This window comes from Cydia splendana, chromosome Z, assembly GCF_910591565.1.
Source record: "Cydia splendana chromosome Z, ilCydSple1.2, whole genome shotgun sequence".
Taxonomy (NCBI): Eukaryota; Metazoa; Arthropoda; class Insecta; order Lepidoptera; family Tortricidae; genus Cydia; species Cydia splendana.
In genome coordinates this window covers 47,458,870-47,482,677 of record NC_085987.1, presented here as the reverse complement: position 1 = coordinate 47,482,677, position 23,808 = coordinate 47,458,870, and the positions used below count along the sequence as shown (strand labels likewise).

Genomic DNA, 23,808 nt, shown 5'->3' with positions numbered 1-23,808 from the left:
ATGGTATTGGAGCTTTAGAAAAAAGCATCCGAATACTATACTCTAAATCATAACTAGATTCCAAAAAAAGTAAGACAATGTTGCCACTTTTTACTAGCGCGTCTTGTATTTATGTAAAAATATGTAAATAAAAGTACTTTTTTAAATCGTAGGCGTAAAATTACCAATAAATAAATTATCTTAGCGTATTTATTTATAAAAAGGAATTAACTATTTTACAAACAAATTATTGCAGTGGCAACATTTTTTGAAATCTAATTATGATTTAGAGTTTAGCCGAGCCCGACGGCTGCGTTTAGCTACTGCATGGGAAATATTTTTAATACAATAATAAGATGCTTTCGCAAGAATCCCACTATTGGGAAGGTGCGAAGTCGGTGGAGGGGGAAGTGGCGCTGATCGTCACAAACACAGGTAATCTTATGGAATGTCCGACATTAGTACTAGCGGCAGCCGCTTGAACTAATTTTACTCCATAAGATTTAACGTAGAAAGTCCGCCAAAATGAGGGCAGCACCAGTCGTGATCACTTAGCTCTCAGGTCACTGACATCCGTATCTTGTCGGGTTAAATTAACCCACCACCGCTGTGCTTCTCCCTCGCGCCGATACATGTGCGGACAAGTACGAGTGAAATGCTCGCGCGGCTGACATCATTTGGATATCATTTTGTTGTTACAATGTAAGTTTGTATTAGCCTCTCAGGTTAGTGACACCTTATTTACTAAAGGGTAAAATTGGCCCACCAATTAATATTGTTAATGCAGGGGTCACCAAATGGCGGCCCGGGGTCCGGATCCGGACCGCCAACCTACATATTTTTTAAATTTATTCAATAAAATCAAGTAGAAACGGACCGACAAGGTCATATTATTTTAAAAAAACTTGAAGATACTAATTGGTGACCCCTGTCAATGGATAAATAACTAAAGTAAACCACCGTTGCGAATGTCCGATCCCTTATTTTATATGGTATTTTTCATGGTATAATAATATACTCCGCCTGGTACTCCATTCCGAGATTCGCGTATGACCTAACTGACACGCGCCTACGTCATCATGCTGTTTACAGGTTCTCAAACTTTGAAATGTGGGAGAATTTTAACCAACGGTGAAAATTATTTTAACGGCATTAATTTTAAGTTATTCATGTAGAAACATAGTAAAATAAAACAAATCTAATGTATTAAATTAAACTTTATTTATCTATACAAGACAAACGTTTAAAAAACTAATTCACAGTTACACATTAATTACCAAGCTTACGACGTGAAAAGTTTGGAAAACACTGCGACTGCTGACACTGAGCGAGAAGGAAATAACAATTAACACGCGTTCGACAAGGATGACGGTCAGGGCATGAAGTTATCTAGATTCGAATTGTCAAATGTCCACAGCGCTATCCTGTGTTGCCAGTAGTATAAACAGAATTACCCGAAAGTCTGAAATTTCTTTCGTGAATCGGAAGATATTGCTAACGAGTAATTAAAAATGACGTGTTATTGTAAAATTTAAGCTAAAATACATATAAATGAAAATTATAAAATTATAAAGAAATATTTAACTTATTAACCATAGGTATAATGTACCCATGTAACATGTTATGTTGAAATAAAGTGGCAATGTTATTGTGACGTAATCGCGTGTCACTCTGGGAATGGAAGACCATGTTTTATTAGACCATGGTATTTTTCAAACAGCTAGTACGCAGTAGGAGGTACGGTGACAGATGTCATCTACATGTATATTGTATTGAGATGACATCTGTCACCATACCCAAGCCGCTTTGAAATATACGATACTATAGCCACTTTACTAGATGATGCAATAAAATCGGGTTGGCAACTGTCAGAGGTTTGCAATTTTGCATAGATGGCGCCATCGTAGCTTTCCCCAGTCTCTAGTTTAGTGATATGAAATTTGGCTTAAAGTGCTGGCATTCAAGGCACAAAATTACATTAAAAAAGCAAGAATTCTAATAAGGGGCTATTCATAAATTACGTCATTTCAAATTAGTGGGGGGGGGGGGGGGGGTCTGGACATCGGATGATGGTAGCATGACGTAGGAGGAAACGGGGTCATTCGAAGCATGATTTTTGGATGATTTTAAAGGGGGGGGGGTCAAAAGTCGTCAAAAATCGATGACGTAATTTATGGACAGCCCCTAATTGACAGGGCAAGCTATGCTGGCGCCATCTGTGATATACTTCAACCGGGTCCAACCCCATTGATCATGTGTTATCCCTATTGCAGGGTGCTCCTGGTAGGCGCGGAGGACGGCTTCCCCCCACTTCCCCCCTCAGAAAACCCCCGGACCGCTATGGAGCTTTTTCAGGTATTCAATTTATTCTAACAATCGTTACAATGTAGCTAACATAGTTATACTATATAATGTTATTTAAGGTTATGCCGTTTACTACATATGTATATTAAAAATGTTAATCTTTAAAAAAAAGTTAAATTGACTTCAAGTCTTCATCGGCTGTTCCACTTTTTCAAAGGGCACTTATAATTGTAAATGCTTAGTTTTATCAAACTACACAACGGGACTTAATCGCGTATTTAAGTTTTAAGATTTACCTCCGACGTTTCGAGGACGGCGTTGTCCCCTTGGTCTCGGAGAAGACTGGCTCAAGTTGACATCAACATCTTCTAGCCGCGCGAGTTTTTCGAACACGGTTCGTGAGATACAGCCTGGTGACAGACGGACGGACAGCGGAGTCTAAGTACGAGGGTCCCTTTTTACCCTTTGGGTACGGAACCCTAAAAAACGGTCTAATTGATAACCCCCCTTTTGTTTTAAATCGGTTAAAAATAAAATAAACCTACGCTATATGCCAATATAATCCATTTTATGCCACAATGTCATATTAGGAGCTGTTACTCTTCAAACTGCTGCACTTAAAAAAACCGCATCAAAATCGGCCCATACGTTGAGACACATAACCCCTCTCTTTTTGCGTCGGGGATTATAAATACCTTCTACTAGAGTCTGTGCGGAAAGAGAAGAGTCGTGACTCGTGGTATGTATTTGGCCCAATACATTCCACGACTCGTCTCTTTCCGAACAGACTCTAATATAAAAGCTACTCAAACAATCTCCATAGAGTTAGATCAAGACAAGTCAAGCGTTATTATGCGTCAACATTTAATAGAAGTTTGACGTTTAAAATAACATTGCACTGCGTGTGCTATCAAAATCGTTGCAGACTTATCTTGGTCTAACTCTACAAACTGATTGTAGACGGTCTTACCTGATAGACGCCGTCTATTAGATCTAACAGACGGTCTTCACCACATTGAACTTATTAAAACAATCATCTTTCAGGGCTACGCGCATGTACAAGTGCCGCTATATGCGCGCCAGACGCATCCCTTCCACAGGATGTTTGGGCTACTCAACAATTTCGACAAGATGAACAACACAGACTACATACAATACGCGTTGGTAAGACATAGGTACCTATATTATTTCAAACTAGATAGTACAGTCAGCAGCTGAAGTTGCGAAGCCGTCGAGGTGTTCAAAATGATCTTTACGTGACTTTATTGTTAAGATAATAAGAGCGTGTCGAGGTAATTTTGAACACCTCGCCCGCTTAGCAACTTCTGCTGTTGGGGGCTGTCCATAAATTACGTCATCGATTTTTGACGATTTTTGACCCCCCCCCCCCCTATATTCATCCAAAAATCATGCTTCAAATGACCCCATTTCCTCCTACTTTATGCTACCGTCATCCGATGTCCAGACCCCCCCCCCCCCCTAATTTGAAATTACGTTATTTATGAATAGCCCCTTGACTGTACAATCAGCAACAAAAGTAATGTTTCAAAAATATTTTTTTGAGAAATATTTTATTTATGATACAAGCTTCTATCGCTGGCTGTACTATAAACGGTCAATTAATACTCATCGAGACTATTTTAGCAAGTGCAAACCAACTAGAATGCGTTGTTTTATCACAGAGTTCCTATGGCCACCTCCCGTGTCCATGGCATCAGATCAGTCCGATGGTACCATAGTCCGTAATATTGGATTGTCTGTCATTTACCTATATATAAACACGCCGGCACGACCGGGGCAGCAAGGAGTATACTGGGTGTCTTAACGTGTATTAAATATGCCGGCTCGACCGGGAGAGCGGTTGTCCTTGCGGTGGAAGGCTGTGAGAGCGTCTGCCTGTTTTGTGGACTGGACTGGATGTCTTTCGATTTGATACCTTTTTTAAGGGAGGCATGAGAGGCTGTGTCTGCCTTCTGGTTGCGACGGCTGTAGCAGGCCGCTCTCCATCGCGTGGGGAGGTCTGTCATCGTCGTTGTGAAAATGATTGTGGGTCTGGTGTGGGTCAGCTTTGTCACTACCGGCCGTTATCTAACCCCGCGATCCCTAGCCTGGTGATACCGTTTGAGCGGGGCCAGGTTTCGGGGCTGCAGAGAAGGCGCCCGGCAGCTTAGGCTGCGTGGGCGTCGTCCGGTGTTGCGTTGTGTGTTCGTGTCTTCTTCTTCTGTGTTGTGTGGGAGGGCTCGGGGGAGATGCCGAGTCCCGTGTGGGTCCGGTGGTCGCGTGTAGTGTGGCGCGATTCCGCGCGGGTGTTCGTGGCTGGAGTTGTCCGCGCGGTCGTGCGTGACCCGCGCGAGACGCTCGACGAATTCTTCCGGGCCGCTCCGCTTCGGGTGCTCGGCGATGGCTGCGTTGCTGACGTACCGGCTGCCTTGTATGCATGTGTCATCCTTTGGTACCCTTTTGAAAGGGTGTGAGTGGCTTCTTCCGCCTTCCGGCTGCGGAGGCTGCATCTGGTCGCGCCCCACCTTGTGGGGTGGTAGATCGCTCGTCTTTTTGGGGACGGCTGTGTGTTTATTGCGGGCCAGCTTTTTCGCCACCGGCCGTTTATCCAATCCCGCGACCCCTAGCCTGGTGATACCGTTTGAGCGGGGTCAGGCATCGGGGACGCAGAGAAGGCGACCGGCAGCTTAGGCTGGCGTGTGCGTCGTGCCTATGTAGGCATCCGGTGTGGTGTGTGCGTGTCTTCTTCCTCTTCTGTGTTGCCGCCTTGTCCGGGCGCGCCCTGGCTTGTATACTGCTCGGCTCGCGGCGCGCGGTCGGTCGGCGGCCGCGCTGGCTCGGCATGGCGGCTGCGCTGCATGTCAAGCCATGGGGGCGTGGGGTTGGGATGACGACAGGTGCGACTATTCGACAAATATCCACTATTGCTAATGTTACAGGCCTTACCATCGGGCGGGCCGTTCTCCTGTTTGTCACCGTCATTGTATTATTTAAGAAAGCTTTATTATACCGGCAAAAAACAGGTATTTCTCTTGCGAAGTTTATGATGATGATGATGACTTGTCACAAGATTTAAAAAAACTTTCGGTAATTCTTAACAAGAAATGAGTTCTGTGTCGGAATTTCGTGACAATTGTCATGTTTCTTGTGACAACTGTCATTAACTTCGCAAAATAAGTACTTATTTACTGGCAATATAATGGATTTTTTTTAATTAAAATATTGGTGGCAAACAATCACACCACCCGTCCGATAGTAAACAGTTACCATAGCCTATGGAGGCCTGTGACGTCAGTAACAGTGATGTCGATAATTGTCACGCCTGTCACCATGGTGAAATAGAAGCCTGGTCGCGCCATCACAACTATACAACAGCCTCCTAGCTTAATCGGTAGCAAATAGTAACCCTGCCTACAAAGCAAGAGATCCCAGGTTCGAATCCCAGTAAAAGCATTTTGCATATTTATCACGAATATTAATTTATTTTGTTCTTAAGTTACGGATGTATATATTTATATACCTAAGAGACTATCTCAAATAGCTTTGAGGCTAGGTCGATCTGTGTAAAGTTGTCCTTAAATATTTATTATTTAATTTACATTTCTGTTACCATCTTTTTTAATTACTAAATATGCTGACATTTATTTAATTACACAAACAAGTCAACCCCGATATAATTTAACACCACACATACATTCATTTAATTTTTTTTGTCTTTCCGTAACCACAGCTGGCGCAACTCAGCTGAAGCATCGGAATTAAAAAGTAAAAACAATGAAATTATATCGCGTTATACCCGTTTATGTAATTAAATATGTGTACAAAACGCGAGAATTTAAAGTATTATATGCTGACATTAGCAAATTTAAGGGAGATCGGTAATATATGCGAAATTTCAAATTTTGAATAACGGTATGTTTTCATTTTCAGACTGCCACTATGCTGACGTTATATTTAGAGAATCACACAAAATTTTTCAGTTATCTGCCTTCTAGGGTAAGTTTATTGTAACACGGATAAAACATAAACGTAAACTCTTTTAATGATTCCTAATTGTAGCAATACATTTTGACATATTAAAGTACACTCAAGGATATTGAAGATGGGTCTCCTTGTGTGGCAATTACTACACAGCGTGACCCCTTTTCATTGTCCGTAATTGTATACTTAGTTATGTATTCTTTAACTACTACGTTGTTTTTACCGACCTTTTCTTTTATTATTAATATTGTGTTTAATGATAATGAACCTCCAGGGCCTTATATCAAAAAACTTACAATTAGGTACTTTCCTCTACTTGAAATAAATTATTTCACACCGTGCACGAAATAAAGCACCAGATCATTATTAGTAAAACATAGATAGCATTTATTTTTAAACGCAATTTCTATTTAATAAATCGGATGAAAGTATAAAGAGTAGGCGAGTTGACTGTGACGTCACTACACACGTTTTCATATAAATTCCATATTAGCAAATCGTTTTGACAGTTCTAAAAAAGAAGCTGATTTGACTAGTAGGAAAGTAGCCAATTACAATAGGGTATTTTCCTACTAGTCAAATCAGTTGCTTATTTAGAAACGATTTGCTAATATGGATTTTATATGACACACTACATCGTGACGTCACGGTCACCTACTTTTTATAATTATCTGGTGCTTTATTTCATGCATAGTGTAAAATAGTTTATTTTAAATACAGTATAATACCCTATTTACATGTTATAAGATTGTAGATTTAACAAGTTTGTGTATCAGAAAATGTAAATTATGGAATACATCTGCATTTGACATAGGTAACCACCATGTTTTGGTTACGCGTTGTTAAATGTGAATTTTTGTAGATTGTAAATAAAAGTTGTAGATTTCCGTAAATTTAAGTAAAAAATCGGAAAATGGATTAGTTTTACTATTGAAATAACTTACATTACTTACAACATACATACAAATAGATTTTGTCTAATTATGCATAAAATTAGAAGTTTCTGTTGTGTAGTTTGCATCCTACACTATGCATTTAAGGGTTAAGAAATTGAGGCTGGATTATAAGGGGGTTATAATTTGTTATAGGTGCCTTACCCACTGTCCCAAGGTCAAGTGCGGTTGTTCGCGGCGGCCCTGCTTCTGCGGGCCATGGGCCAACTGGTCTGCAACGGGCACGCGACCCTCGGCCTGGCCACGGTGGACCACGAGGACGGTAAATACCACATTACTCACTACACCACTCAAATTTACTTACAAATATAATTTCACAGGACCAAATAACAGCAAAAATAGAGCCGTACATCACGTTTTGTGCTTTTAGGCCATTTTTATTAGGGTTCCGTACCCAAATAATATATATTTTTATTTTGTTTTTGATTTATAATAGTTATCTGTTAAAGTTTTTTATTACAACCTAGTATTTTTTGTAAATAATTTTGTTTATTTGTTTTTTCTTGTTCTTGACATTCGACAATACCTAGGTTTGCCCTAGCTAAGTGTACCTGCTTACATTGACATTTTCTTATTTGTGACATTGTTTTATTTATTAATTTTATATTCTTTAATTTTTTTATTTTCTGTTTTTAATGTAAATGTTAAGTTGACGATCTTTTAGTGAAAGCCTTTGTTTTATATTTTGTGTAAAATACTGTGTCTTTTTCTTTAAGAAATGAATCCGACTGTCCCTCTGTCTGTCACCAGGCTGTATCTCATGAACCGTGATAGCTAGCTAACTACTAACAGGCAGTAGTAGCTGTCTGGACAGTTGATATTTTCACAGATGATGTATTACTGTTGCCGCTATAACAACAAACGTACGGAACCCTCGGTGAGCGAGTCCGACTCGGTTTTTTTTACATTTCGCAACCCCACAGTATAGAGGAGCCGGCCGCGGAACCGCCGGAACTTGACACCATCATCTTCCTCGCGTTGTCCCGGCTTTTTGCCACGGCTCATGGGGGCCTGGGGTCCGCTTGACAACTACTCCCAAGAATAGGAGTAGGCACTAGTTTTTACGAAAGCGACTGCCATCTGACCTTCCAACTCAGAGGGAAACTAGGCCTTGTTGGGATTAGTCCGGTTTCCTCAAGATGTTTTCCTTCACAGAAAAGCGAGTGGTAAATCTCAAATGATTTTTCGTACATAAGTTCCGAAAATCTCATTGGTACGAACCAGGGTTTGAACCCGCGACATCCGTTTTCAGTCGCACGCCCTTATCGCCGAAACTTGACACCCTTCGGCCAAAACTCCTCCTTGGTGAAGGTTGCCAGACGTGCTGTCGGAAAGTTCACCACAAAAGCATAAAAAAAAAAAATTTAAGCGAAGTGTCGACCTCAAATTTAAGTTCCCGATTACGGCCACAAGATGACAGACCTCCAGCGCGCAAGATACGCTTCAATATTTCCGCATAAGTTTCAAAAACATGTTTATTCTACAGGACGGACAGTGAGCGAGCGAGAGGTGCGACGTGCGACAGCTATATACCCTTCGGCAGCCATGATGAATCACTCGTGCGACCCCAACATAATCAACACGTGAGTTTAGATACGGACACCAGACACCAGAGGGGCTACCGCGAAAACCGAAATTCGCAAATTGCGGGGATCTTTCTCTTTTACTCCAATGAAGGCGTAATTAGAGTGACAGAGAAAAATGCCCGCAATTTGCGAACTTCGATTTTCGCGGTTATAGCCCAGAGTGGAGGCCATGCACTCAACACGTCATCATAGCCAAATTAGCAGTCAGGGGTCATATTAGCCGTAGAACCGATAACCGTTGGGGTAGACGAGTTCTCGAGTGGAGACCGCGCATCGGCAAACGTAACGTAGGACGCCCTCAGACTAGATGGAGCGATGACCTTCGCAAGGCGGCTGGCAAGAGCTGGATCAGAGTTGCCGCAAATCGTGCTCTATGGCGTGCAATAGGAGAGGCCTATGTACAGCAGTGGACGATAGTAGGCTGATGATGATGATGACGTAAGGCCCACTTGCCTCGCGTTATCCCGGCTTTTTGCCACGGCTCATGGAAGCCTGGTATCCGCTTGACAACTACTCCCAAGAATAGGCGTAGGCACTAAGGCACTAGTTTTCACGAAAGCGACTGCCATCTGACCTAGCAACCCAGAGGGTAAACTAGGCCTTATCGGGATTAGTTCGGTTTCCTCACGATGTTTTTCATTCACCGAAAATGGTAAATAAGGTAAGGTGGGCTAAGACTATCACTTGTATGGAATCCTCCAACTGTTTGTCTTGGCCCGAGCAAAATAAACTATGTTAGTCTTATCCCCCTTATACAGTCCCAGCGAAATGAACGCGCTAATGCATGCACGGACGAGGCCCAGCGAAATGAACGCGCTAATGCATGCACGGACGAGTCCCAGCGAAATGAACGCGCTAATGCATGCACGGACGAGTCCCAGCGAAATGAACGCGCTAATGCATGCACGGACGAGTACCAGCGAAATGAACGCGCTAATGCATGCACGGACGAGTCCCAGCGAAATGAACGCGCTAATGCATGCACGGACGAGTCCCAGCGAAATGAACGCGCTAATGCATGCACGGACGAGTCCCAGCGAAATGAACGCGCTAATGCATGCACGGACGAGTCCCAGCGAAATGAACGCGCTAATGCATGCACGGACGAGTACCAGCGAAATGAACGCGCTAATGCATGCACGGACGAGTACCAGCGAAATGAACGCGCTAATGCATGCACGGACGAGTCCCAGCGAAATGAACGCGCAAACGACAACTAACTGACATCATCTTGATGTCAGGTGCACGGTGCACGTTCGAATTGATCTCTATATTAGAGATGCCCCGAATATTGAATATGGCCGAATACCGAATATTCGGCCCCCCAATCGGCCGAATACCGAATATTCGGCATGACATGCGAACATTTTGAGTCACAATTATTACGAAAACTGTTCGCCAACAAAGCACGACGTTTGCTATTAATATATTTTTATCTTGAACATAATTAATGAATGTAGTTAGAGTCAATCAAATCAGACCCATGATAAAAATAAAACATTTTGGAATCAACTAATGCTCAAAAACGTGCCTTCGTATTTAACCACTTTCCAAGAATACATTTTAAATATTAAATATATCTAGTTTTTGGTTATTTTTTTCTTTTTAGGTAGGTGCAATAGATATTCGGTATTCGGCCGAATTGTAGGCAACATTCGGCCGAATACGGAATATCCGGCTAAGTGGCCGAATAGGCCGAATACCGAATACTCGTGGCATCTCTACTCTATATTCCATTGTTCCCCAGCTTCTACCGCAACCGCCTGATCGTAGTGTGCGCGCGCGAACTGCCAGCCAATACCGAGGTTAGTCATTTAATCCCACTAACATTAGTAATGTAAAACCTTGTATGTTACTCGAGCTTGGCCCGAGTAGGCAAAAACTTGCCAATTGTTTCTATTTGCAGTGTATATATCGTCATGACAAGCAAAAGTCACTAATTAATAAAAAAAAATTAAACAGAAATGGACCTTCTATTAGTACTAATATGGTTCACTATGGCTATGAACTTGTGGTGGTACTTTGTGATTTTTGCGATATATATATACAGGGTGGAAAGGCACGACGATCCTTCCCGGAAGTATTAGGTCGTTTAAGTGATACAGAGACTATTGGTAATGGTAAGAATCGTTAATGGAGTAAAAAATAAAAATTGCAAAAATACTACTTTTTAACTGTGGTGATAACCCTATAGCATGTGCACATGACGGCTAGATTAAGGATCTCCGTCGGGAAAGCTCGGGACTTTACACTTTTTTCCGATCGTTGACAGTATCGCAATGATGTATGAATGACGCATAAATGTCAAATAAATCAAATGCATGCAAAAATATTACAAACAATTTTTGACCGAAGCGAAGCGAAGGTCTACGTTTTGACTCGGGCATTTTGCTTTCGTATGTCCGGATGTTCTCCTCTACAGGTCGCAATTCTTAACCGATTCTCGTGAAATTTTGTGACCGAATTTTATGACTAAATAAAATTTTTTTGTCAATCCGGATTTTGGAAATTTTTAAAAATGGCGGAGTCGTGATACCTGGCGCCTAAACAAATAGTCGTATCGATATCATAAGAGTTTTTTCTTTTTGAGACATGTTTACAGAGTTAATAGCAAAAAAATGCAGAAAAAAATTATCGCTGGTTTAGGCGGTATTTAGATATTTAGTTTTGTATTTCCGGATGTTCTCCTCTACAGGTCGCAATTCTTAACCGATTCTCATGAAATTTTGTGACCAGATTCTATGACTAAATAAAATTTTTTTGTCAATCCGGTTTTTGGAAATTTAAAAAAATGGCGGAGTCGTGATACCTGTCGCCTAAACAAATAGTCGTATCGATATCATAAGAGTTTTTTCTTATTGATATATGTTTATAGATTAAATGGCCAAAAATTCAGAAAATTTGTATTTCTGGTTTCGGCGGTATTTAGATATTTAGTTTTTACTTGAGAATGAGTAGCTAAATTTCGTCAGCTTTAGTAAGAAGTATCATGGCGCATTTTGCAAACGTTCGCTTTTTTGTTTGCATAGGGAGGTCCCTGGTTCCATCCCCAGTAATTGTATGCTGCTACATAACTTTTTGTATTTTTTTATACTTAAATTTCGTATCAATTGTTGTTTTTTATTTTATTTTTTTATTTTGAAAAAATGAAAAAAACGTATTTTTTATTTATCAAGCGCGGGCTAAGCGCATTCGTTTATTTTTTGCAAGAGATGATGGCTTTTTGCGCTTTAAAGAAAATTTGATTCTTGAATATACGGCGCCATACTTTTGGCCTATGCTCGTCTAGATGGCGACACCATTTTATATTTAACAATTTTTACTCATATCAGTAAAAGAACATGGGTCAAAATCATATGGCGTTCTAAAAATAAAAAAAATCATTTATCCATACATAATTATATACATTTATTGATATTTTTTTTAATTTTCATTTTAATCCTGTATCGAAAGATGGCAGTAAATTTACTGTGACTACAAAATTTAGTATGACAATAACCCTCTACTACATATAGGGACCATGCGCGTTGGAGGGTCTGCCATCTTGTGGCCTGAATCGGAAACATGTACATTGCCAAAACAAGTTCTACCATCTACCGTTCTTGTAGTACGTTTCCTTATGCATAGTAGGTTCTGTCATCTTGTGGGCTACATCGGAAGCATGAACGTCACATTTACGCCTCACGCCAAAAATCTGACGGCTCCTATGCTACCCCCTATAGTTCACGCGCGCCCACTATAGGGACCGTGCGCGTTGGAGGGCCTGCCATCTTGTGGCCTGAATCGGAAACATATGTGCACATGTACATTGCCAAAGCAAGTGCTACCATCTACCGTTCTCGTAAGTACGTTTCCTTGTGCATAGTAGGTTCTGCCATCTCGTGGGCTACATCGGAATCATAAACTACATATCTACGCTTCGCGCCAAAGATCTGACGGCTCCTGTGCTGCCCCCTATAGTTCATGCACGTTCCCTATACACTTTATTCTCTTTAGATTAGATATTTAAAATTCATACTCGAGAATAAGTAACCAAATTTCGTCAGCTCATCTAAATGCTATCATAGCGCAGTTGGAAAGACGCTTACAAACAAGGATATGGGATAGGTACCCGGTTCGATCCCCAGTAAATGCAAATTTTTTTATTTATTTTTTGCACTTAAACATCGTATTGCTGATTGATCAAGCGAGCGCGTAGCGCGAGGTAAGCGTATTCGTTTGAGTTTTTGTTTGAATATTTTTTTAGCGATTTTAGTTCAAGGGCATGGCTGTTCCAGGAGTCAATTTCCACTTACGTTTATAGCATGGGCGGTCACCATCCATAAATCGCAGGGGTTAACATTGCCTAGGGTAGTGGTCGACCTTGGGCTCAGGGAACTAGCTGTAGGTTGCTCGTACGTTGCGCTTTCCCGGGCTCAAAGTCTAACTAACAATAATGTTAGTTAGACTTTGAGCCTTTTAATTTGGATCGCCTCGCTAAAATGGCCCATAATTTCCGCAAATCATTTTTTCTTCGAGGCAATTACTCCGTTTTCATTTTTTCCCAGTGGAATTTCTTCGCTTTATTTAATTTTTCGTGTACATTTTTTCATAAACTAAATTTTCCTTTTCTCAATGTATTCCCTTTTCTTTTTAATCCCAGTAGTTAAAATAACCAGTAGGTTTTTTTTTCACTAACTAAATATTCTCTATCTCCATATTTTCTCTTTTTTTTAATGCTAGTGGTAAAAATAACCAGGTTTTTTTCAAATAGGTAGGTTAGGGTTATTTTTTTTGATGACCCTAAAAACGAAACTGCTCCCAGAGATAGGTAGGTTAGGGTTATTTTTTTTTTGATGACCCTAAAAACGAAACTGCTCCCAGAGATAGGTAGGTTAGGGTTATTTTTTTTTTGATGACCCTAAAAACGAATTTGCTCCCAGAGATAGGTAGGTTAGAGGTATTGGCTGACAGCGTTTGGTTTTTTACTTGTAGTTTTGTAGATTATGTTTTAATTTTAGTGTTTTTGATATTTGTTGTATGTGAAATACCTACAAGTAACAAATATAATTACTACACTATTAACATACAGTAACAAGAAATAATTATCCTAGATATTTAAAAGAACGAAAACTATAAGGAAAAGATTAATTTAAAAATATTAAAAATAGGCGATTGCGGAAGAAAACCATTGGGAAAATATGGGAACGGAGTAATTGCTACCGAGAATGAATGATTTCGGGAAATTATGGGCAACGCAAAATATGAGAACGGAGTAATTGACTCGAAGAAAAAATGATTTTCGGAAATTATGGGCCACACTCGCGCACGAAGCTTCTTAGTTGCAGTTTACAGGTTAATTCAAAGGTAATGTTGGTTTCCTAACATAAGTAGAGTTAGACCAAGAAAAGTCTGCAGAGATTTTGACACTGGCACAAATAACATTGGAACTGCGTGTGCTGTCAAAATCTCTGCAGACTTTTCTTGGTCTAACTCTATCCTTTTTTCTATACAATTAGTATGGCGACGTGTATACTTAAGGGGCATCGACCGTACACTGACATCGGGATGATATTTTTATCATGTTATTTAGTAGTCATCGTGCGTCTCGCTTGCGCCAATACATGTACGGACAAGAACGAGTGAAATGCACGATAACTAAATGACATCAGTTAGATAGATGTCTTTCTGATATCAGTGTAAGTTTGAATTGGCCTGTTAGCCAAAAATTGTTTCGTATGTCCATATGTTCTACTCTACAGGTCGCATATCTAAACCAATTCCCGAATTTTGTAAGCAATTGATAGTTAAGTTTTTATGGTCAAATTAGATTCTCTAAATCCTTCAAAACAACGGAACCATACATTTATTCAGTTTTAAACTCTGCTCGCGAGGTCTACAGCTCACAGAGCCACTAGTATTACTTTCTTAGATAATTACTTTTTTCCAGTATTTAAAACTATCTTCTTTTCACATACGGTGTTCAAATGTACCTCCGTGTATTACAACGCCGCCGCAGCCCGTACCCGAGTATGTCGATGCACATGCGATATAGTGTATGCTCTTCGTCATTTACCCTCCACAGAAAGCACCAATTAGCCTTTGTCTCATTTCGTCCGCAGTTTCACATTCCGTTTGGTTTGGTACACCATATCTTTTACACAGCCCCACAAATTTAAATAGCCACGAGCATCTAACATTTTTATTTGAAGAATATGACATTCAATAAGTATAGTTCAATGAACATTTAATTTCAAACATCAGACGTCTTGTCTATTTCCTACCACGCAAGAAGGTTTGTTAGTTTGGTATTGAAGAAGTATTTATTCTTGATTTATTCTTAGTATTTCATTTTTGCAAGTTCATTTGGTGCAACTAACACAACCTACATGTAATTTTTTATTATTTTTAATAGTTTCCAATTATTCGAAAATAATTTTGTGAAACGTGTTAAGAAACTAAAACCTTTTTATCAGTCAAGGAAACCAGAGATATTTATAAGACGATTGCGTACTTTTGAGTGGTTGTCAATGTCACCATTTGAACTGTCGTTGTAAACAATGTTGTGGTTAGTATTATTAATATTAAGGAATAACATAACTATTTCATTCAAGTATTGAACAAGTGGAACCACTAAGAAAGCGAAAATCCTGCAATGATTCTTACCGTGCTGTAAGCAGACCTAAAAATGGTTAGATGGCAACAAATTAGCATAATTTCCTGTCGAATACTGATTGTTTACAAGTAAGTTCATTGACCCTGTCACCTGTTAGGGTTAGAACAAAGTAGTTTTTTGCGTGGATGTTTAAAAGGTCATAATTTAAAAACGGTTGCCCATATTAACATAGTTTCTATGGAGAAAATATAGAGCTTAGGCTAAACTATCTCCCATTTCCGGAAAGGATCGTCGTGCCTTTCCACCCTGTATATATATGTCGTAGTCAGATCGTATAATCCGCCGTATTACATTACGGCTAGCCGTTATCAAAAACAGGGGCGTTTTGAAATGCGGCGGTTCGACGATTAGCCGGATTGTCATTGCGATACGTTCTTCAATAAGGCGGCCAACGTTTAGCCGCATCGTACTACTATTTTAGATTGTAGAGTGACCAGTTCTTTCGGTCGCCTACGTAACCGGAGTTTGACAATGTTTGCAATTTAATTTATTTTTACCATGGTCCCACCGCACTACATGTGTTTATTTTCCAAAACATTTCCTTCGCAACTTAAATAGACGGAGCCCCGCAAGCGGGGCTCCTATTTCTGGGCGGTTTGCCCTTCGGGCATCTGAAGCTACCTAACGAACCTAACCTAAGTAGCTTTTTTCCCCAAAGTGTAATGTTTTCACGGACGTCTCACTAAATCAATAGGTAGGTAGGTTAGGTTCGTTAGGTAGCTTCAGATGCCCGAAGGGCAAACCGCTCAGAAATAGGAGCCCCGCGAAGCGGGGCTCCGTCTAGTTAAGTTGCGAAAGAAATGTTTTTTGAAAAGAAACAGTCCGACGAACTCCAGATTTGATGGACACCCCAGCGTTTGTCAGGCAGCGCCACGGGTGTTAAAAATGGGAACTAAAAACTGTCAAAGCGGCGGCTAATGACTCGCTGTATTACATCACGGCTAGCCGTGTTGAAGAACGTATGGCGCCGAATACATTCCGGCGGATTCTCATTCAGCCGCATTCAATCCGGCTAATCGTTAAACCGCCGCATTTCAAAACGCCCCTGTTTTTGAAAACGGCTAGCCGTAATGTAATACGGCGGATTATACGATCCGACTGCGACATATATACGATATATATGGGTAATTTTCGAGTTGTTATGGAATCTTGCAAGTTAAATTTGATCCACATCCCGGTTTCCGATTGAGCTGAAATTTTGCATGCATGTATAAATCGGATGACAATGCAATATTATGGTACCATCGAGCTGATCTGATGATGGAGACAGGAGGTGGCCATAGGAACTCTGGGATGAAAAAACGCAACCTAATTGTGTTAGGGGTTTTTAGAATTGTCTCGATGAGTATTAGTTGTCTGTCGTAAGAAAAGTACAGTCAGCGATAAAAGCTTGTACCAAAAATGAAAATTTTGCCAAAAACTTATTCATGTTATTTAAGCGCGATTTAATATTAAAAGTTATTTAATAAGCGTTATATAATATTGCCAACTAACAACCAAAACTAAATTATTACTACCATACGTTCAGTTCAGAGCCATAGTGAATCGTACTAGTAGCTATATAGTAACAAAACAAGATTGATTTTTGGTTATTTTTATCAAGTGAGTTTTGTGTAACCTAACGATATGTCGGAGTTAAAATACTTTGTTTATCTTAAACGTGAATGTATCTTAAAGGCGAAAATGTTTTCATCTTGTTTTACAGGGGTCCCTTTGTTTCCCATAAAGTTTCAAGTCATAATGTATTGTTGGTCATATTATCGTTAGTCATAAAGCTGAAACCGTCAACTTTTCAGGAGTTTCGTAAGGTTATTCTATAGATGGGTTAGGTTAGGTTTGTTTTATGGCAATCCTGAAAAGTTACGCGTTTCTGAGAAAAACCAATTACGACTAAAGAAAATTCGGACAAACAATACATTATGACTAAAAACTATTTGGGAAACAATAGAGACCCTGTTTTACATTACAATGTATCCTTAACTCCGTTAACTCCATATTGCCCCAGGTATTGAACTGCTACGGGCCCGCGCGGTCCCGCGAGCCCGCCGCGCACCGGCGCGCGTCTCTACGTGCACAATACATGTTCACGTGTAACTGCGACGCTTGCACCGACCCCCAGGACGGAGTGGTACGCTGTCCATGTTGCCCCCGGGTCACACATTACCCCAAGTACATAGAATACTTGCCAGCTCGGAGTCTGCAACGTTTATTTAAATTATACATATAAATTAAAAATATCTGATAAAATAGGTCTTGTTTTATCTGGACATCCTCATTTTGCACTAATCCCAGAAAAATGTTTTGTCCGTTTTTTAGATAGATAAAAGATAAAAGATAAAAGATTTTTATTCGTGACGATCACAAAACATGTACGAACATGTACAGACAACAACAGCAAGGAAATAAGACATCAATAAGTGTGCATCACGAAATGGACCCAACTCAGCATAATGCTAGCTGTAAAGCCAGCGCTGGTCTTCCGTAGAGCCCATTCGGTGATGCCACGACAGATAACACATAAAGATACATATTTATAACATTTCAAAAGATACACAGAAGAAATAATTATGAAAACGGAAAACAGTTTTGAAGTTTTAGAAAGTTATTTTTTGTATATAATTCTTAATTTTATACGAAACATTCAGAATTTTCTATATTTTATACGGTAGCACCTATGTATGGTGACTGCGTGTTGACTTATATGATCTTATACGACCATCTTGTAGTTGATATGATCTGCGGTTTGCGAAGTCATTTTCTTTTGCAAATATAAAGATGGTTGTTGTTTTTCAGCTACTATTCTCTGCCTACCTATGCCAATCGTGCAAAGGCCCAGTAATATGCAGTGGCAGTGCCAAACGCGCCCAATGCCAACAATGCCACGCGCCTTTCCAACTGCAAGGAGCTCTAGATACCCTGGAGCGTGCCAACGAGTTGCTATTACAAGGTATGTGGCTATCGCCATCGTCGAGAGATAACTTTTATGTTTTCTCCATTTTTAAAGGCCCTCCAAGGCCGGCCAGTAAATCGCAGTTATACATCTACACTATCATCCAATAATTACGTCACACGTAATTCTAGATTTTATGACCCCTCCCCCTCCTTGTCATACTTGGTCACATTTGGCAAACCCCTCCCCCCCTTGTGTGACGTCACATTTTTTCAACGAAATCGGCAAATAAGTTTAATATTATTCTTGTTCCAAAAATTTGATATTTAACTGTACAGCGAATAAAATAATTTGAATATTTTTTCAGTTACTGATGATGTTAAAGTGACGTCACAAAATTTGTAGCTCCCCCTCCCCCTTGTCACAATATGTCACATTTTCTTGACCCCTCCCTCCCTAAACGTGAGATGTAATTAATGGACGACCCCAATTAGAAATAAATAGCTTTAAAGAGATTTGTGCTACTATACAACAAGTGTCGACATATTAGGTCATTACCTATGAAATTGGCGTTTTGTACGGAGAATTTCAACGAAACACGAATTTCCATACAATTAATTTTGCGGATATTTTTTTGATGGCTAATTCAAACCAAACAAAATTTTTCCAGTAATTTTTGACACCTTTAAGGTATGTTTTCAATATCTCCATTTCTTGAAAATTGGTACCATTAGAAAAATATAAGTAATTTTAATACTCGAACCGACAGCACATGAAAAGACCTATTTTCAAGGCTTAATTCTGAACACTTAACAATAAAAAATAACAATTAATTGTATGTAAAATCGTTGTTTATTGAGTGCACTGTAATTTTATTGTAATTGTGTATGTACTTTTGTAAAAAAAAAAAAACTAGGATCAGACTTATATCTATGAACAAAAACGCCAATTTCATAGGTAAGGACCTAATACAATTCTACAACAACACTAAAAATAGCGACAGTATTATGTTCGCTAAAAATCATATTAAACTTTGATTTAAAAAGTAAAGTCATTTTACAGCGGAACGCGCGCCATCAGTAGAGGCCCGCATCGAGCACGCCCACGCCGCCTACAAGCTGAAACAGCAAGTGTTACACCGTCACCATGCCTCACTGCGCGCCGCCGCCGATCGCCTAGCTAGACACTACGCCGACGCCGGTAAATGTTACAGTGACACCACGCCGCCTGCAAGCTGAAACAGCAAGTGTTACACCGCCACCATGCCTCACTGCGCGCCGCCGCCGATCGCCTAGCTAGACACTACGCCGACGCCGGTAAATGTTACAGTGACACCACGCCGCCTGCAAGCTGAAACAACAAGTGTAAAGCCGACCACTGACTAACAGGCCGCCGGACGATATCGGCCTGTCAGAACAAAAATTTGTCAGTTCCGAACAACTGACCGGCCGATATCGTCCGGCGGACTGTTAGTCAGTGGTCGGCTTTACACCGCCTAGATACTACGCCGACGCCGAATATAATATAACGGAACGCCGACCTCGTGGAGTCGTGGGGTCATTCTTTACTTTGGTACCCATGAAAGGCACCAAAAGACTAACCATCGTTACTAAACTGCGGTTAAAATTTACAAATATTTTAAGTAATGTTTTAAGCATGTATTTAGATAAGGTATACCCGGGTAAGATCGGATGGAGGGTAAAATTGTATGATCGCAATTGCTTCCAAAATAGTACTTATTTTACAATACAATGTGTGACGTCATTTCATCCCGCACCTCTTGCTGATTTGGAGTAACCGCTCAGTCGTGTCAGTTGTGTGTTACAAACGTTTTACAAAAAAGTGCGGAAAAGTTAAATATTTAGCGCAAAAGACCAGATTTTTTCAACGTATGCAACTTATTCTCCTTGCTTTAGAGTTCAAATTACCAATTAGTCTGATCTTAGTCCAGGAGGGTTTTTAGGCTTGGTGTCTTGAAAAAAATGTAATTCAACTTTGAGTGTAGATTACTTCTAGATTATTTTATTGGGTGACATTAAGTGAATTAATAATAAAAGTTTGTTTCCATATTTATCATTTGCAATAAACATTCGGAGGTAAAAGTTAGTGAGAAATAAGCAATACAGTTTTTTGAGATATCGTTCCCTCTCGCCGAAAAATAGTCCAGTGTTACGCTTACCCGGGTATACCTTACTACACGCCTTCGTACTTAACGAATGTATGTTACCAGGTGAATTCACGAAGAGTGTGGAGTTGATCAAGCAGAACATACAGAGCCACGAATATCAATACGGCTCGTTTAGCGTCGAGGTACGTATTCTTTCACCTAACTAATTTGACATTTGCATCAAGCACCGAATCCCTTATTACTTTACAGATACCTTTTAACAACCTATCCTTGTATATATTTATATACCTACCTATATATTCAAAATTCAAAATATATTTATTTCAAGAAATACAGAAATTTCAATAAAAGCAGTAATATTTATATATTTCGGGGATCGCACAAAGGGGTTATAGCAAATCGTTAGAGCCGTTTCCGAGACCCCTAAAATACATAAATATTACTGCTTTTATTGAAACTTCGGGGCGATAAATCGATCTAGCTAGGTCTGGGAAAACGCGCATTTTTGAGTTTTTATGTTTTCCGAGCAAGAGAGCGCGGTCTCCCAGATATTATACACATAAATTTCATAAAGTTAAGAGGAGGCGTAGAGCCAAAATATTAGAAAAAATCGCGCGAAAGATATGGCCGCAGTGTAAAAAATAACAGTGACCGTCTCCTTTGATGTTTGCGTAGATGCCGACACCGCACAAAAACACAGTAGGGTTGTCATAGACTTACACACCAACACAAACATACCAAAATTTTCAAATAAGACACTCTACTCTAGCCCTGGAAGTACCCAGTACCGAGCTACTAACAATGGCGATGTATGCAGCTCAAGTGCGCGCGACGCATTTTTTGATGGGATGGGATTTATGTTTTGATGGGATCTTAATTACTATAAAAATGTATTGAGAGAAAACTCTATGACGGAATTAAAATATAATTTATTTATTGTATACCAATTTTCAGTTACATATATATTTCGTGAACCTCCAGGTCTTTTCAGTATTAAGATTTATGTGCGTATTACGCACATCTGGCATAGGTATCGTGTATGACTGTATGTGTTCTGAATAAATAAATAAAATAAAATAAATAATTTTACCAGTACATATGGCACTACTTTACCGCCCAAGGGCATGTATGTATAATATGTATGTCAAAAGTTTAAAGGGCCATATGTACTGTAGAACGTTGTACAATACGCGTGCGACTACTTTTCGCACTTGTATCGTAATGTACTATTTTATTGTCAGGTGGCGCACGAGCTAAGGAAGCTGTCGGACGTGATGCTGGAGAGGATCTTCAACTCGCAGCAGAACCCCGACTACCGGTGAGCCACGACACAATATTCCAAGTTCATTACAACACCGCGGCAGAACCGCCATAGTGTTATCAATATACCTACAACTTTTATAGGGTTCCGTACCAAAAGGGTAAAAACGGGACCCTATTACTAAGACCTCACTCTCCGCTTGTCTGTCACCAGGCTGTATCTCATGAACCGTGATAGCTTGACAGTTGAAAGTTGCACAGATGATGTATTTCTGTTGCCGCTATAACAATAAATACTAAAAACAGAATAAAATAAATACTTAAAGTGGGGCTCCCGTTCAACAAACGTGATTTTTTCATTATTTTTGCGTAATGGTACGGAACCCTTCGTGCGCAAGTCCGACTCGGACTTGGCCGGGTTTCTAGTAAAAAAACAAGTGACTGACAAAATGAAATAATACCTACGTACTAAAAATAGGAAAAAAAACATTAATAAACACCTTCGCTGTGGCAATTACTGTAACTCGTAATTATTTGGGTAACACTTTGGAATCCGCATTTATATTATTTATATTTATCATATTCATTTTTCCTATGATCGCTTTAACAATTTCCACTTGTAATACCATCGACATGTGTTTCCCTATGTTCCTTACATTTATTTAAATATCGAAAAAACGTTAGAAAATTTGTTTATTTTTTTGCGGTAAAAAATTACGTGACGATCAGTGCAAACGAAGTTTTATGAACAAGACTATTAGATCTAAATTATCATTAATTTTCGTTTTCTCCCAGAGACTGGCTGCTGGAAACCCACAAGATCCTCACCAAGGCCGTCCAACTGACGTCCCTGAACTACGGGTCCTGGGAGCCGCTGGTGGCGCGCCTGAAGGGGCACGCGGCGGTCGCGGCCGCGCTGCTCGCCGAGAGCCGCGCGCCGCCCGTACAATCCGTGCACCAAGAGCTGCATTACAACCTTAAGATATAGCCTGTCGCCGAATAACAGGGTGACATCGTTGCAACCACAAAATATCGTACCAAGTCCAAAACATTGTTATTGCAACCCCTAAATATTCTCACTGCAACCCCGAAACCTTCTCATTCCCACTCCAACACAACACATTCTTATTCCAACCCCAAATGTCATAGTAACCCCAAAACATTGTTATTGCAACCCCTAAATATTCTCACTGCAACCCCAAAACCTTCTCATTCCCACTCCAACACAACACATTCTTATTCCAACCCCAAATGTCATAGTAACCCCAAAACATTGTTATTGCAACCCCTAAATATTCTCACTGCAACCCCAAAACCTTCTCATTCCCACTCCAACACAACACATTCTTATTCCAACCCCAAATGTCATAGTAACCCCCAAAACATTGTTATTGCAACCCCTAAATTCTAAAATACGTACACTGGTACGAAATCCCTCGTACTAAGTGTCCTTTCTTTGCTAAAAGTTTTGGGACCATTTTTTTCTCTCTCCCTTTCTCCAAGATGTTTTCATGCCTATTTTCCTTGGGTCTTTCTAACGCTTTTTAACCTCAAAATGTGCTCACTGCAACCCTAAAACAATATTTTTGTAACCCCACAAAAGATTCATATAGTAACTCCAACTAACCGAAAATCATAATCACGGCCCATTTTTTATTTTGTTAGCTATTTTTCCTCCGTTCGATTTGGATAACATTTTGTTGGTTTGAAGAGTTCCTCATTCTAGGCGGGATATATGGGCGAATCAACTATTTGACCGACAGTTTTGGATGTCTCTTGCGTTACTCTACTCAACAATCAAATGTCTCTGGAGTTACCAAGAAATATCTCTCCTGACCCCCCCTCCCCCATCGTGATCATTCGTGATATTTTACTTACCCCCCCTCTAATCGAACACATGATTTCTGGACGACCCCAAAGGTGAAATTTAACAACGAAGTTTAAAAGTTGTGGACAGATCTGTGTCGGTCAAAAAGTCGATTCGCCCAAATACGCTTTTTCGATAACTATTGTACTTACTAAATTAACTTTGGTATCTTTAGAAATAGTTGAGGTTAGAAACGTTCGGTAAC

The 23,808-nt window shown here is 40.0% G+C and overlaps 1 protein-coding gene across 2 annotated transcripts in view; it reads left to right on the top strand.

Moving 5' to 3' along the window:
- The window catches only part of LOC134805374 (SET and MYND domain-containing protein 4-like), a 33,906-nt gene extending 10,770 nt beyond the window's left edge, over positions 1-23,136 (top strand). Inside the window, exons 7-18 of one of the 2 annotated variants that reach the window (XM_063778711.1) lie at positions 2,253-2,334; positions 3,328-3,447; positions 6,214-6,279; positions 7,353-7,479; positions 8,704-8,800; positions 10,551-10,608; positions 17,464-17,586; positions 18,252-18,405; positions 19,411-19,548; positions 20,579-20,658; positions 21,718-21,794; positions 22,532-23,136. In XM_063778711.1, the coding sequence (XP_063634781.1) occupies positions 2,253-2,334; positions 3,328-3,447; positions 6,214-6,279; positions 7,353-7,479; positions 8,704-8,800; positions 10,551-10,608; positions 17,464-17,586; positions 18,252-18,405; positions 19,411-19,548; positions 20,579-20,658; positions 21,718-21,794; positions 22,532-22,724 (1,315 nt within the window). In that variant the 3' untranslated portion in view covers positions 22,725-23,136. Of the gene's footprint in view, positions 1-2,252; positions 2,335-3,327; positions 3,448-6,213; positions 6,280-7,352; positions 7,480-8,703; positions 8,801-10,550; positions 10,609-17,463; positions 17,587-18,251; positions 18,406-19,410; positions 19,665-20,578; positions 20,659-21,717; positions 21,795-22,531 lie in introns of those variants that run through there. The other variant, XR_010146271.1, reaches the window with a different exon arrangement.
- The last annotated feature ends 672 nt before the right edge of the window (positions 23,137-23,808 follow it).